The sequence below is a fragment of the Gouania willdenowi genome, chromosome 18 (genome assembly GCF_900634775.1).
Source record: "Gouania willdenowi chromosome 18, fGouWil2.1, whole genome shotgun sequence".
Taxonomy (NCBI): Eukaryota; Metazoa; Chordata; class Actinopteri; order Blenniiformes; family Gobiesocidae; genus Gouania; species Gouania willdenowi.
Window position 1 is genome coordinate 22,119,943 of NC_041061.1, and position 14,512 is coordinate 22,134,454.

General features: G+C 38.5%; 1 protein-coding gene across 3 annotated transcripts in view; it reads right to left on the bottom strand.

Annotated features, from left to right (window-relative positions):
* The window catches only part of rela (v-rel avian reticuloendotheliosis viral oncogene homolog A), a 30,637-nt gene extending 16,138 nt beyond the window's left edge, over positions 1–14,499 (bottom strand). The window contains exons 1-4 of one of the 3 annotated variants that reach the window (XM_028474098.1): positions 13,866–14,499; positions 7,488–7,523; positions 7,137–7,282; positions 3,096–3,241 (exon numbers count right to left, since the gene is read on the bottom strand). In XM_028474098.1, coding sequence (XP_028329899.1) covers positions 3,096–3,241; positions 7,137–7,282; positions 7,488–7,523; positions 13,866–13,938 — 401 coding nt within the window. In that variant the 5' untranslated portion in view covers positions 13,939–14,499. Of the gene's footprint in view, positions 1–3,095; positions 3,242–7,136; positions 7,283–7,487; positions 7,524–9,870; positions 10,046–13,865 lie in introns of those variants that run through there. The other 2 variants (XM_028474097.1, XM_028474099.1) reach the window with 2 other exon arrangements.
* Between the last annotated feature and the right edge of the window lie 13 nt (positions 14,500–14,512).

Sequence of the window (14,512 nt, forward strand, 5' to 3'; positions counted from 1 at the left end):
GAGCCTCAAAAGTCATAGATCTATGAAAAGAGTGGATGAACAGAGGCATAAACATGCACAAATGAACACGGACACATGTACTTATCACCAGTGTTTGGAATAACGGCGTTTAAAATAACGGCGTTATGGAACAGCGTTTTTTTTTCAGTAACGGGGTAATCTAACGAATTACTTTTTACGCCGTTACAACGCCGTTATCGTTACTGAATGTTACATGCATTGATTGAATAAACTGTTATCTGAAAGCATCCCCGGCTTCTTACTCAGCTGGAGTGAGGAGGTGTGTTAAAAACAAGGTGAGCGATGACGATTGGCTAAGGCGGCGTCATGTTTCATGGTAGCCAATCAGAGCCAGTGTTTTTACACATGTGCCAGCACACGCTCCACACACTCAACCACTAATCTGAAGCAGCAGAGATGGCGAGCGTGGAGCAGTCTGATGAAAAGTTGGCATTTTTAAGGTGACGATACAAACACTACTTTATATTAATGGTGGTCAAAGTCAAGAACGTGTATGTGAAGTTACATTATATCCATGAGTGAAGACTTTATCCGTTGTAAGCAACTCAAATTTAATGAAGCACCTCACAACAACACACGCATCTAAAAAAAAAAAAAAAAGGAATTATTTGACATAGAGCAACTTTTTTTTTTTTTTTTTAACAGTAACGCAAATAGTTACTTTCCTTGGTAATGAGCTACTTTTATTATAGAGTAATTCAGTTGCTAACTCAGTTACTTTTTGGAACAAGTAGTGAGTAACTATAACTAATTACTTTTTTAAAGTAATGTTCCCAACACTGGTTATCAAACACACAGAGCTGGGTTCACCGGTAGGGTGATACTAAAACCTGGAGACGGAGGAAATGCGTCCCCGTACTGCTGCACAGGCTGTAATATCACCAAGTTTATCATTGTAATGGTTGTGAAAGCTACTTTCTTTACCAGGGAGCAACTAATTATTCCTGGCTATTGTTTTCCAGAGTTTCACTGGGCTTTATTTACCGGCGATTAGTTCCCATCTCTTCTGCTCCGTGGACCAAAGTGTGTTATTGTTTAGCTGCTGCTTGTGTTTTTCCCGACAGAAGTGATATGTCATGTTCACTCCCTGTCCAATCAGAGCCTTCCCAACACCCAGACCTAAAGCGGAATTAACTAAAGCCAAATAAACCGGTTTTTCATGTAAACCTCAGTTCGGGAATTACTATTTCCATGTAAACACAAAGCAGAACACTTTAATTCCGAATGATTTCATTCTGAAAAACTAATTCTGAATTAAAAAACATCATGTAACCGTGGCCATTGAGACTTTCTGTGAAGGAATTCTGTCAGGACTGCGTCTGGTTTCAGACATAACTTTGGCTTTGTGCCATTAGCTTAGCCCGCAGATCCCTCTCATTGCAGCTCGGCTTGAAACGGTCTTCGCTTACCACAAAAATTTGTCCGAACAGAAACGTTAAGTGTGTATCCTGTACCAAAATTATGGAGCCAAAGTCTTAGTGTCTTTATTTCGCTTAGACATACAAATATAAATGTTTCTGCAGGGGTTTTCTCTTGTTGTTATAGCAACTATTGGCTTTACATTCTGCCATTGTTCAGAAACTGTAGACCAACGGAACACTGTTTCCTAGCAACAGCTAACAGGAATCAACAAACGTACGTCATATCCTGTGCAAAATGGCGACTCTGTTTAATTTATGCCCCAAAGTTTAAAATCATTATAAAAAGTCATTGTCAAGTCCCTTGTCAAGCTTTTACTGTAACATAAAACACTTTTGAACAGGAAATACAATTTACATAAAACAAAGATTGTAGACATAAAATCTAAGAGAAAAGATACAGAGATGAAACCAGGCATTCCCCTTGTGCTAGTAATGGATAATCTATTGTGTTGATTTCATATCTAATGAAAATCATCCAGAGGGAAACGCAAATTTCATATAAATAACATAGATGAACTCGGGCCCTATAAAATCTGCGTTAACGGAATTGCGGACAGAATTACGGAATCGACCAATAAAAACAGTTAAACACGAAAATGGACAGAATCGGCATGAAACGCCGTCACCGTGGGCAAGGAACGTTTTTTTATGGGCAAATGTTTCCGGGGGCCGCTTATTAGGAGCTTCGCCCTCCTCCCTCCTCCTGTCCTGGCTGCATTAAACTCTGCCTAAACCACCACAAACACTGTCTAAAAACAACGCAAATCATCACTGACATCTAAATACAGAGCCACCAGTGCCCGTTTAACTTTGCTGTGCCTGTAAAGCTCCGTCCGTTTTTCGTGTAGCACAGTGGTGCTCCGTGAAAATGTGATCAGTTTTAATCATCTTCCCCTGCTCAGTGTTTAAACTGTTGTGTCTGACTAAGAATAGCTCAGTCCGTGTTGTCCTTTAGTTCTTTTTATTCCAGCCTTTTGTCCGTGCCTTGTAGGTTCATATTCACAGTCAGCAAGCCACCTCAAGTACAACCGTTTCAGTGGCAACTTCCGGTTTACAAAAATAAAAGTACGTTTGAGCAATGTGATTAGAATGTTACATTCTAACATCTCATCCAAGCTACAGAAGATCGGATAATTTAAATTAGGTTAATTTCAACTATGTTGATCAAACCGTAATCATTAAACCTGATCAGATTCAATAAACCATTGATCCCTGAGAGGAAATTGGGTGACATCAATGCTGCTCTCATACATCTTTATATGACATAAATAATTAAAAAGGAGCAGTCAGAATAATCCATGTCACTACAACTTATATCTACCTTTTATTTGTATCTTACTTTATTTTTTACATACATTTTTGTTTAATTATGAGTATTTATTTTGTTTATTATAAAAGTATTCATTATTTCTATAAAAAAAAAAAAAAACGGAATTTAAAAAATTGAAGTGGAAAACACGGAATGAGGGAAAAAATTAAACGGAATTTGGAGAAAAATAAAACAGATTTTATAAAGTCCTAATAAACATACGGCTACATTTACAAAGTTTTTTTCAAATGTGGAATGATAAAAAAAAAGGTCTTCAAAGGCTAAAGCAGCACAATAGTAAATTCCCTGTTAATATGTAACTCAAACTATGTGACCGACTGTACCTGTGTATCCGTCGCTCCTGCAGGTCGGCCTCGTAGTAGCCGTGTTTGCAGTCCTTCCCGACCAGCTCGTGGGGGTGGGGCTTGTAAGGCTGGTTCTTGGTCACCAGGGAGATGCGGACATGCAGGGGGCCGCTGTAGTTGTGCACCTGAAATAAGAACAAACCCACAACTCAAAAAGGGATGAAGGTACTTTAAAATCTGATGGTGATCTCAGTCAACACACGGATGCTCTTTAGAGAATTATTCTCTAATTTACATGCAGCTGCCTCACACTACGCAGCGTGTGTAGAAAGCACATTTCACAGCTAAATAAGAACATTACATACAGTATGTGGGTAAAAAGAACTAAGCTTGATTCCTGTGTGCTTTGGTGGAGACGTCTTTTTGAGGAGCTCAAAATAGAATTCCTTGGCAGTTTGAACTCCAGTAGCTCGTCAAAGCTTGTTGAAATGGGAAACGTTAGCTTTGACCACACTAAGCTTGTTTTTTTTCTTTTCATTAACACCGCATACAACTAGGCCTCAAACAATTTGTTTATTAAACCAACTAAACCGATTAATAAAATGACTCGATGCAAATGTTTTGAGTCAATGCATCGTTTTTTGGAATAGTGGAACTGCCTCGTCTCATTTTCGCTCTCTGTTCAACCATTAAAAGCAGCGGACACAGGTCAGGTTTATTTTCTCTGCGAAACACTTTTTACTTTAAATCAAGGCAGAGGTCTACGTGTATTTATGTGTCGAAAAGAACAATGCACTTAACGTAGGTTTGTCAATTTAACTGCATATAAGACACAAGCAACCGCCTCAACCTCTGCTTAGAAGACGCTTTAGTGCTCAGATGTATTGAAATACAGCCGCTCCACGTGTCAGCAGAAAAGTTGGTCTGTTTCCAGACAAGTGTGCGCTGACAGCAGTGTTTGCTCGCGTCTTTACAACATCCTGTTTCGGTCGGGTTGCTTTGGTGAGAAAAGTGTCCTGTCTGAAAAACCAAAACGCACTTTAGGGAGAATTTTCATGGAGAAAATAATTTTGGGCAAACCAAGAATAAAGTCGAAATGTTAAGATTACAGTGAAAAAGAAGGGGGCTGACGACGGCCAATTCACCATATGTCAACAAACAGCAGATCATGGCCTTCAACAAAATCTCGTGTATCGAAAAAACTATACTTCAAAATTGGCTTGATAACAAAGAGATTACTTTTCTTTTAGCTCAAAAACCCTGTGTTGTAATCTCTTTAAGGACTTTAAGGAGATATTGCCAAAAACTGTTCTTGTTCTGAAGGAAAAACCAGCAAAGTTTGGAAGCCGTGGCCGCATTCAGTCCGTCTGTGGCTATTGAGGAGCTACGGAAACAGATAAGGGCCAGTTTTGATGGAGACTTTTGTCGTATATGGTGAATTAGCCGTAGTCAGCTTCCATAGATTGAATTTATTATAGAACCTTCGACTTTTATCACAATATTGTATTTTGAGTTTATTTTTCGGAATTTACAATTAAATCTCGTCTTTTCACCATTAATCTCGACATCATGTTTCAACTTCATTCTCAAAATTTCAACTTTATTCTTGACATTTCGACCTAATCTTGATTTGCTCAACAAAAAAAATATTCCCGTCAAAATTGGCCCAAATCCGCTTCCGTAGAAAAGACACTGGCACAAAGAAAGGTCTTGTCTGATGGTGTATTGGCTATACTGGTGATCATTTTACCCGATGACACGTCACGGTAGAAGCCATCTCCAATCACACGGCTGCAAAAGATGAGCGTGATTTGCCGGTTGGCAGGAATTAAAGGTTTTATAAATAATGTTTTGGGACCATATCCCACATTTCCATGTGATTTTTCAAGGTAAACGGAAGGCTGATATTTGAAAGTGTAGTGAATGCGACCTCACAGTTTCTGTAAGTCATCCGAAGCATATAAAATGTCAAAATAACATACTAAATATTTATTTAGCATGTTTGATGCCATTTCAGGAAGGTTATTTGCCAGCAAAGACATCTAAACAGGGAAAGATGATAAAACAAAAAAGTGTAAAAGTTCCAGTGAAATTCATTTTGTCTTCTTTTAGAATAGTATGTTAAGTTGAGGTTTTGTTTATTCAGACAAGGTTTTTCAGGAAACATTTATCTCCCGACATGTTTCGACTGTCAACTGCCAATCACAGCCCAGCCACAGGAAAAGTGTAAAGTAACATTGATGAACCCTAACACAGAATTGGGGAAATGTTAAAACGGAAAATTGGAGGCCCTAGTACAGTTCATTGGTTAAGTTAGTAAATTAGGATTAAAAAATATAATCTGCAACATAAGGTGAATTAGGTATGGTAAGCAAAGCAAATAAAATATAAATGAATAAGTTAAGTGGTGACAGAGAGGAGGAGCCTGTCCAAGGTTAAAGCCATCTTGGTGAATGAGTCCCACCCACTCCATGATGTGCTGGTCAGTCACAGAAGCACCTTCAGCACCAGGCTGATCCAACCACGGTGCTCCACAGAACGCCACAGGAAATCATTCCTGCTTGTGGCAATCAAACTGTATAATGCATCACTGTAACCTCACAGCTTGATTGTTGTAAATATCTGTATCATATTTGTATATTTGTATTATTATTATTAGTATCATCTATCCTACTTTATTTTTTACTACTGTAATGTGTGTGCGCATGCATCCGATCCTTATTTTTAACAGTCTGTTACTTCATTATACACTTATTTAACGTTATTCTTTCTTTCATTTTTGTTAAACGTTTTATTCTTTTATTTGTGATTTTAGTTTTCATAAAGTGGCTGTAACAAAAGCAATTTCCCCCTGGGATAAAAAAAAAAAAAAGAATTCTGATCTGATCTGTGCTGGTAATTAACCTCCTGTTTTCTCATTTGTTGTCTTCATACAGTGAAACATCTTCTACCGATGAAACAACTAAGGCTGTCACTTTAATGAGTTAATTGTGATTAATTAGTGACAGGTAAAAATTACGTGCTAAAAAAAAATTAATTCCAATAATCACTTTTCTTTTTTTTGCAAGCGTTCTCACTGCACGAGTTCCCGGTATACCCATAAAACTGATGGACCGGCTACAAAAGCAGAACCTGAGGAGAAGTCTTTGTGCTTTGTGCACATTCATTTTTTATTAAAATTTTTTTTAAAAAAACACACCGGATGAAAAACAAAAGCCTAGTTGTGTGCAAATTGTGCAAGAAAGAGTTTTTGGATCAGTGGACCTTTTCCACCTCAACGCTAAACATGTAGCAGCTAGCATCTCAATGCTAAACATGCACGAACAGCGGTCCTTCAGACGCTGCACAGAGTGCCCCATACAAGATGACAGGGTTTAGAGCCAGAATGAACAAATCCATCAGTTGACCACTATCGGTGGTAAAGGATGTGGTCGGGGCTACTACCACTACTAGTAGTGAATGCTTGATGCTATTTCAGCACTTTATTTTGTGATGAACAATGTTGTTTTTGATGTGCTAATTTACAGCACTGTGATTGATGGGTCTGTTTTATTTATTTTTATATTGTCTGAAGGAGAGAAAAAACAATTAGTTCTGTGTTCATTAATTGTATTGATCATAAAAGTGTTCTTACTGTTTATGATGTGCTAACTCATAGCACTACATATGAAACGGATGTTTTATTTCATTTCCATTCTCTATTATTAGGAGATTAACTAAAGTACACAGCAATAATTCCCCTGATGGTCTAAACTAAAGACTAGTCTTAAATACAGAGGAAGGTAAATGGCTACACCTGCATCTGTTCAAGTCCGTTATAAACAAAAAATGACTTTATAAAGCCACATTGTTATATATCAAACTTTTGATCTGCCACAATAATCTAATTTAAATAAAAATACCTCAAATTGAGGGCGTTTCTCAGCAATTTTTAGGTGAAATTAAAAAAGATTGATTAAATTATTTAATTACAGAGCATAATTAATTAATCGCAGAAGTCTTTATTTCTTTAATGACAGCACTATAAACACCACTGTAGAACAAAGGTCAGAACTTGATCTGCGTGCCCTGAGAACTCACTTTAATGGCTGGGTGTGTCTTGGTGGTATCGTTACTCTTCTCTCCAGGGATGCTTCCGGCAGATCGGCCTTCACACTTATACCTGAATCTCATGCCTCTCTGCTTGGGCTGCTCGATGATCTCGATGAATGGGTTGGCCGTGTGGACTGGAGAGAAAGAAAGAAAAAAAATAAATAACTGAAAGCTGAGCTCATGGTTTGCAAAACAATGCTTTACTTTTTTTTTTTTTTTTTAATCAGCATGTCAACAGAAGCAGCTAGCATCTGCATCACTGGTGTTGACTTAATAACTCCCCTTTGTAAAGCTCCAGCCCTGATTTATACACACACCACTGATAGTTGACATATTTACCTGGGTTCAGGTGGGCCATGTTCCATCCGTACGCACCTGTTTGGGACGCAGCACAGAAACGACAAACTTGTTAGACACAGACACTCGAATCCATTGTTGGTTTACAATCTGTGTTCCACAAACTGCGACAAAAACAGCTCCAGCGCATATTTGTGGCTCAGTAAGAGTTTGTCATTTGTGGTGCGGTTCAAAGTGGAAATCTACCAGACACGGCACGAGGAGCTTTCCAAGCTCCATATAACAAAGCTTGGTCGTCAAAGAAGACAAAACGGCAAACAATGACGGGCGGCGTGTTTAAAATCAGGTGTCTGATTACACGCCCCGCTGCGAGAAGTCCTCGTTGTGGGTGCAGAGAATTGAGTGCTCTAGTTTCAGGGGCTCGCGAGAAAGAAAAAAAAAGTGAAATCAACTCTAATATTTCCCTTAAATCGGAACACGCCTGCATCAAAGCCACAACACATGGATAGTATATATATCTATATATAAAGATTGACATGTGTTTCTTTGTCAGTCTGAAAGAAAACACAGTCAGCAAAAACACATGACTACTACATGATTAAAACAACAACAAATATGCACAATTATGAATTCGAATTCCCCCCAAAAATTGTTCTATCATTTAAAATCCAGTGTTCATTTTGACAGCAAATTTTGATTTTGTTTTTTTCCCTGATCTTGTTGTTTCTTTGTTGTTGCGTTTTGTTTGTTTGTTTGGTTTTTTTGTACGTAATTGCTTTACCAAATGCAGAAAACTTTGTTAATTGAGTGCCAAAAATGTCTAATAAAAAGAGTTTTGTCACAGTCAGTCTTCTTACAAAAATGCAACTTAATTTTAGCTAAAGTTTACTCATCAGGACTGTTTCAGTTATAGTCAACTAAATTACATACAGATTTTAGTCGACTAAAATATACCTTACAGCAAAAGAGATTAAGCATTTAAAAAAAAACAATCAATTACCATTTATTAGGGGCGAGAACCTCTGGGTACCTCACGATACGATACAAAGCTCACGATAACGATTATCTCACGATATGACGATACTGCCATTATCAACATATTAGTCAGAAGTCAATCTACGATAATCCATGACATAAAATAAAAAACGTATTTTTTCACTTAATCTTTTTTTTCTTATCTCTGAAAGACAATAAATTGAAAAAAGTGTCCAATGAACAGAGACACTATTTTAGTGCAACATTTCTGTAAATAAGTGTCAACATGCACAATAAGTATCTCCAATAGTGCTTTCTGTAAACAATAAATAGGGTCTTTCCTACCAGTGACACCATTATAGTGCAATATTCCAGTAAACTAAATATTGGTTCCTTCAACAAACAGTGACAAAGTATCTGGGAAGACATACCTGCACATTTTAGATAAAAAGCAGAAACAGTTTTGAAAATAATAAAATAAATATTAAATCCCCCCCCCCCCCCCCCCATGGGATGAAATTATAGTTTTGGTTCACGTGTTTATTTATTTGATTACTAAAATTGTCACTTAAAAAAATAAAAAAATGTAGTCAACAAAAACTGTGACGAAACTTGAGTCAGCAAAAAAGAACCCTGCTAAAGTCACTGCTATTTCACAGCAGTCATTCACTACAAACTGAATGGTTTAAGTTAACAAGAACAATAACTGAGTCATGACAAATTGCTTGCGTCACCTTCTGAGAAACAAAACATGTTGGACCACTTCAAACTTTTTACTTTTTTTTTTTTATATATACCTTAATAATATTTTTATGTTAATCAGGTTACAACAGATACTCATGTAGGATGCAAACGTTGCAACTTAATACATCAAAACGTTCTGCATGCACCAGTCTTTTCCAAAATTTAGATTTGCTTAATAAAAATTCGATTTAGGTTAAAGGTTCAATTTAAAATAACATAAGTTCAGAAATGAATCCCACTGCCTTTTAATTAAAGAGGAACTGCATAAATAACTTTAGGGGGGCATTGACTGTGTTTAAATGTGAGTCATAATGCAGAACTTCTCAAAAGAACACAACAACACTAAATTACACCATTTGTAAACGAGGTCTGGAACGTCAAACGCAAAAGAGAAATCCATGAAGTAGACAAGCCCAGCAGGCCTCCTTAGAGACGCCACTGTAGGGCTGACTAAAGTGACCATAGCAGCTAATTCAGCAGAACCCAAAACTAATAAAGTCTACCATGTCTGAATGACTTGAACGCGTCGTAATCTATTACTTTGTGGGGAATTTAAGCATCGTTAGCGACTCTATTCAGCGCCCACGTCTGTGTGCTGATAGCGGGGCTTTCCCCTGAGCACAAAACAACAACCAGCAGCTCAATTTCACGTCTACGGTCAGTCTACAATGGGACACCAGGAGGATGAACCACCCCCTCTGCTCACCAGCCATGGCTGTGTTCGAGTCGCCTCACGCTTCCCCGTCCCCTCCGCTGTGTTCCCGCTGCTCCACGTCGTGTTTTAATCAAAGTAAACGGCTCCTCAAGCAGCGCCGTGGGAACAACCAAACTTCTGACAGCGCGGTGCCGTCGCCGCTTGGCCACGCCCACCGCAGCCCAGGGCGGGGTGAAGCGGCGGCCCGCGTGGCCCTGCACACTCACCACTTCCGGTCAAAAAACAAGAGCTGTGCTAAGAGCCTTGTGGGGGCGTGTTTACGGAATTTTAATTTTTCATTCACAAATGTAGATATTTTAAAAAGGAAGCTTTGTTTTCCACATTTCATACACTAGTTGAATCTTTTGAATAATTGTAATTTTTCTAATCTGAATTGTTGTGGTTTTAGTTTTTATTTTCTGTCTTGTTCTTGATTGTCAATGTATTGACAGTAGCTGTTTTGTTTTTGTGCTTCAGTATTTATTATTTTTGCTTTGACTGTGAATCACTTTATGCACGTCGAAAAACATGTAACTAAATTATTCTCGAAAAAAAGGTTAATGCTATTGCCCAGTTATTAGTATGAGATAATAGCAGAAACCATATATAATGTAAACATCCAAAGAGTCCTTCAAAACAGCAGCAGAAGCGTAATAAACGATTTTCTTTTTTGTATTTTATTTTGAAAGGAGAAGAGGAAGTGAGTGACACCTCCGCATCTTTTGCCTTTCCTATGTCACCTAATCTGCCTCCGCCCATTGAAAATAGTGCGGAAATACCCCGATGACGCACTTCAGATGCTCACCAAAAAAAAAGTGAGTCGTGAGAACTGCAAAAAAATAACTTAATAATAAGAGAGAGACTAGCTTTGTCACTTCATAAGATTCATAATTTCAAAGTGAGATTTATATTTAAAATCTTTTTTGCTCTGTTCATTTCTTGTAGCTGTTTTTGCTGCAAATATTAATAAAGACAGATATAGATCAGACATTGGAAACTGCACATCCGGCCCTCGGTCTAAATCTGTGCAGCTCGCAAAGTAAATACACAAAAATACTCCAATAACACCCAAAATGAGAAAAATATATAATAAAATACAAAATCAGGGGAAAATATGCTAAATGACACAAAACGACAACAAAAACATACAAAAATGAGTCAAATTACACAATAGCGACAAAAACACACAAGGGGCCTGTACTACAAAGCTGCATTTTCTCTAATTGCGCTAACTTCTGGGTTTTATTCGGTGTGTGCTGTACTACGACGCTGGTTAACTTCTTAGCTGGGTAAATTACCATGGTAACTTAGGCTGAAAGGATAAACTGGTCAGGACCAGGTTAAGATGTGGATAAGATCTGAGCGAGCATAAAAGCCCCGCCTCCTGACCAATCAGGTCTCTTGGAAATTGACCTGCCCATTCTTAGAAAATCCTGGTTGATGTGTTGGTAGATCCAATCCTTTCATTTACCGATGACATTCTGTAAGAAAGATTTTCATCTGATGGACTAAACAAGATTTCCCAGCTGATTGAGGCTGCTTAGTCAGAGCTCCAGACATTGTGAGCTGCCGTGTAAACACAGAGTGCTTATACACTGGATGATTTTAAATCTTACAAATCCCTGGAAGGTTGAATATGTATATGCATAATGCATGTTGTAGTTTAGTGTTTTTATGACAATTTGTAGAACATTATAACTTACCTGTGTGTAGCTCATCTCTGTGACATTTAACAAATTAGCCAAATGTACAGGATACATTTAATGCTGTACCTGGTACACATTCATGCTAATTTTATAATGGTAGTGAGTTAAACAATGAAATAATTTCTTTGAATGTACATTTTGTCTTGTCATAAACTGTAATACATACAATATGTTTCCAGTGTAGAAATGAAAGTCACAATTTATCATCTGAATTACTGGTTACTTTAATGGAAATTAATGTATTAACCTTATTCTGCTGACCATATTCTTCTAATCCAATAACCACTGTCTGTTTATTAAAGATGTACATATACACTCTGTTGGTATATTTACTAAAAGAGCTGCTGAACTATTTATTGTTGTTTGTAACAATAACAATAAAGATTAATTCTATAAAAAGACAGTAACACTACACAGGCCAGCACATGCTCTTACCTTGGAGCATGTGCTGGGAGCTACATGATATCCGCAAATGTTTGGGCTAGTATTCGTCATATAGATATAGTTTAGATTTAATCAAATTAGGATTTTCTAGGATATGTGATGCTTCTCATTAACATAATAGTAGCTACTTAAATGTCTTTTAAATATGAATATCCTCTTTATTCTTGATAAGTTGTGTTTTTGTAATGTATTCTCTTTTTTAACTCACATTAAACAGCAAGCTCTTGTGGACATTAATTACCTGTTGTTTTTTTTTTAGTGTGGGCATGTTTTCGTTCAATTTAAAATGTTTTTCAGTAAAATGTTCTTGTGGGTCTCGACTAATTTCTCAGGAAAAATGTGGGCCATGACGTTGTAACTATGATATGGCATGAGTATGGTGTAGGGCCACCCTACTTGTACTTGAAAACAGTACAGATTTAATGAAGATGAATAGATTGCGTTTGTTGCATATTTTTTTTTTCGCCTGGTTTATGTTTGTTTTTATGACACAATCATTTGCCCATTATATTACTGATTATTGTAATGCAGCTTTTTGTCACCTTGTTATCTGGGAACTCCTCAAAACCTCAACAAATTGTCAATCCTTACATGTTACACCAGGTGTCTGGCATTTTTAAGGAGGACTGATACCAGCGCATTTATTACAGGCAAGAGTGACTGGCAACATGTACATCTGCACACAGTGGAGCATGAAAAGAGCACTGCACACCAGACCTGTGCTGAAGCTTTTTTCTTAAGGTGCTCAAAAAGCTGCATCAGCAGCTTGTTCGCTGGCAGTCAGATGTCAGCTCATAGGGAACAAGTGAAGAAGAGACAGCACGTTTTGGAGCGAGTAGTGGATGTGGTCAAAGTACTTGGGAAGAAGGGGCTGAGATATAGGCAAGTGGAGAATGAGGCAGCATACACTTTGGATGATAACACCATCGATCATGGTAACTTTTTGGAACTGATCGTGTTATTAGGCAAGTACTGTATGATGTCTGCCATAGAGAACATTTGAATGTCTGTCGAGAAAAGCAGGAAGTTGCATCAGTCCAGTGGATCAAGAGATAGAGGGTCTACTCTAATCTCCAAAACAACCGTTAACTCGGTGATTGATGCACTTGGACACCTCATTCACGTCAGCATCGCCAGTGACGTCAAGAAAGATGGAATGTTTTCTGTTCAGCGAGACACGACTCAGGACATAACAGGTTATGATCAATCCTTAGGTATGTTAGTGAGGCTGTGCAGGAGAGGCTTGTTGCCATTGTGAGGTGTGGAGCGTCCACAGGGCAGTAGTTTGTGGACTTGCTCTCAGGAGTTTTAGACTTTCTGAATCTGGACAAGGCCATGTGCATAAGGAATGCAACAGATGGGGCATCAAATATGCAGGGCCAGTGCAAAGGCTTTTCAGCACTGATGAGCTCTCAGTCTTCAACTCATGTGCATGTGTGGTGCTATGCACATGTACTTAATCATGTGCTTGCAAACGCAACACAAACTGTCAATAGAGTGGATCACTCTTCAGTCTACATAATGACATAGTTGTGTTCATCAAGGAGTCCTATCAGAGAGTCAATCTGTGGGAAAAACAAATCCAAGAAGAGACAAGACACAGACACCTCAGTCCAACTGGTGAGACTCGGTGGTGGGCCAAGCATGATGCTCTCCAAAAAATATTTGGACATTTTGGAAAACCAGAGAATGGCCTTTTAATTGATGCAGTTCCTGCACTGGAAGCCATCGAAAAGCGGGAAAACAGAAAAGCCAGCTATTCGTGCCAAAGCCCGAGGCTTTAAAGAGTGTCTCTTGAAACACAAAACTGTGTTAACAGCACAGATTTTCCTTAGAGTGTTCGAGCAAACAACTTACCTTCAGTCAAAGGAGATGGACATCCTCTCTGCCCATCGTATGGTGACTGCCACACAGGAAACCCTGAAAGCATCGCCAGGGACTTCCCAACTGTGAAGGTAGCTGCAGACACATTTGTGAAATGAACAAATAAGAAACTTGGATCACTGTTGGATCACCTGTCAAATCTGGGATTTGTGGTGAATACGAAAAAGAGCGTGTTGTGCCCTGCACAGGAAATCATTTTCCTAGGTCTGTCGTGGCACTCAGTGCCTTTCACCGCACCTCTTTCGCCAAAGTGTGTGAAGACGTTCGTGGCGTGTCTCAAGTTGTTTCAAAAGGGCGATTTTGTTGTTTCTGCAGGACACGATTGACAAAAACAAAGCTTTTTCCACTGTTTAGGTGTATTTGGCAGTGATCGCCGTCTGTCATGTTGGCTTTTGGGACAAATCGGCGAGTCAGCACCCACTGATCTGCCGGTTTATGAATGGAGCATGCAGGCTCCTCCTCGTGTCCAGACCACTGGTACCACCGCGTGATTAGCGGCTAATGCTATCCTAGCTCAGTGCCGACTTTCAAAGATGAAAACTACAGAGAATTTTTTCTTGGTACTACCACCTCCTCACTGATTCTCCTCCACGCCAAATCCTTCCTGGTACAGTCCTGGT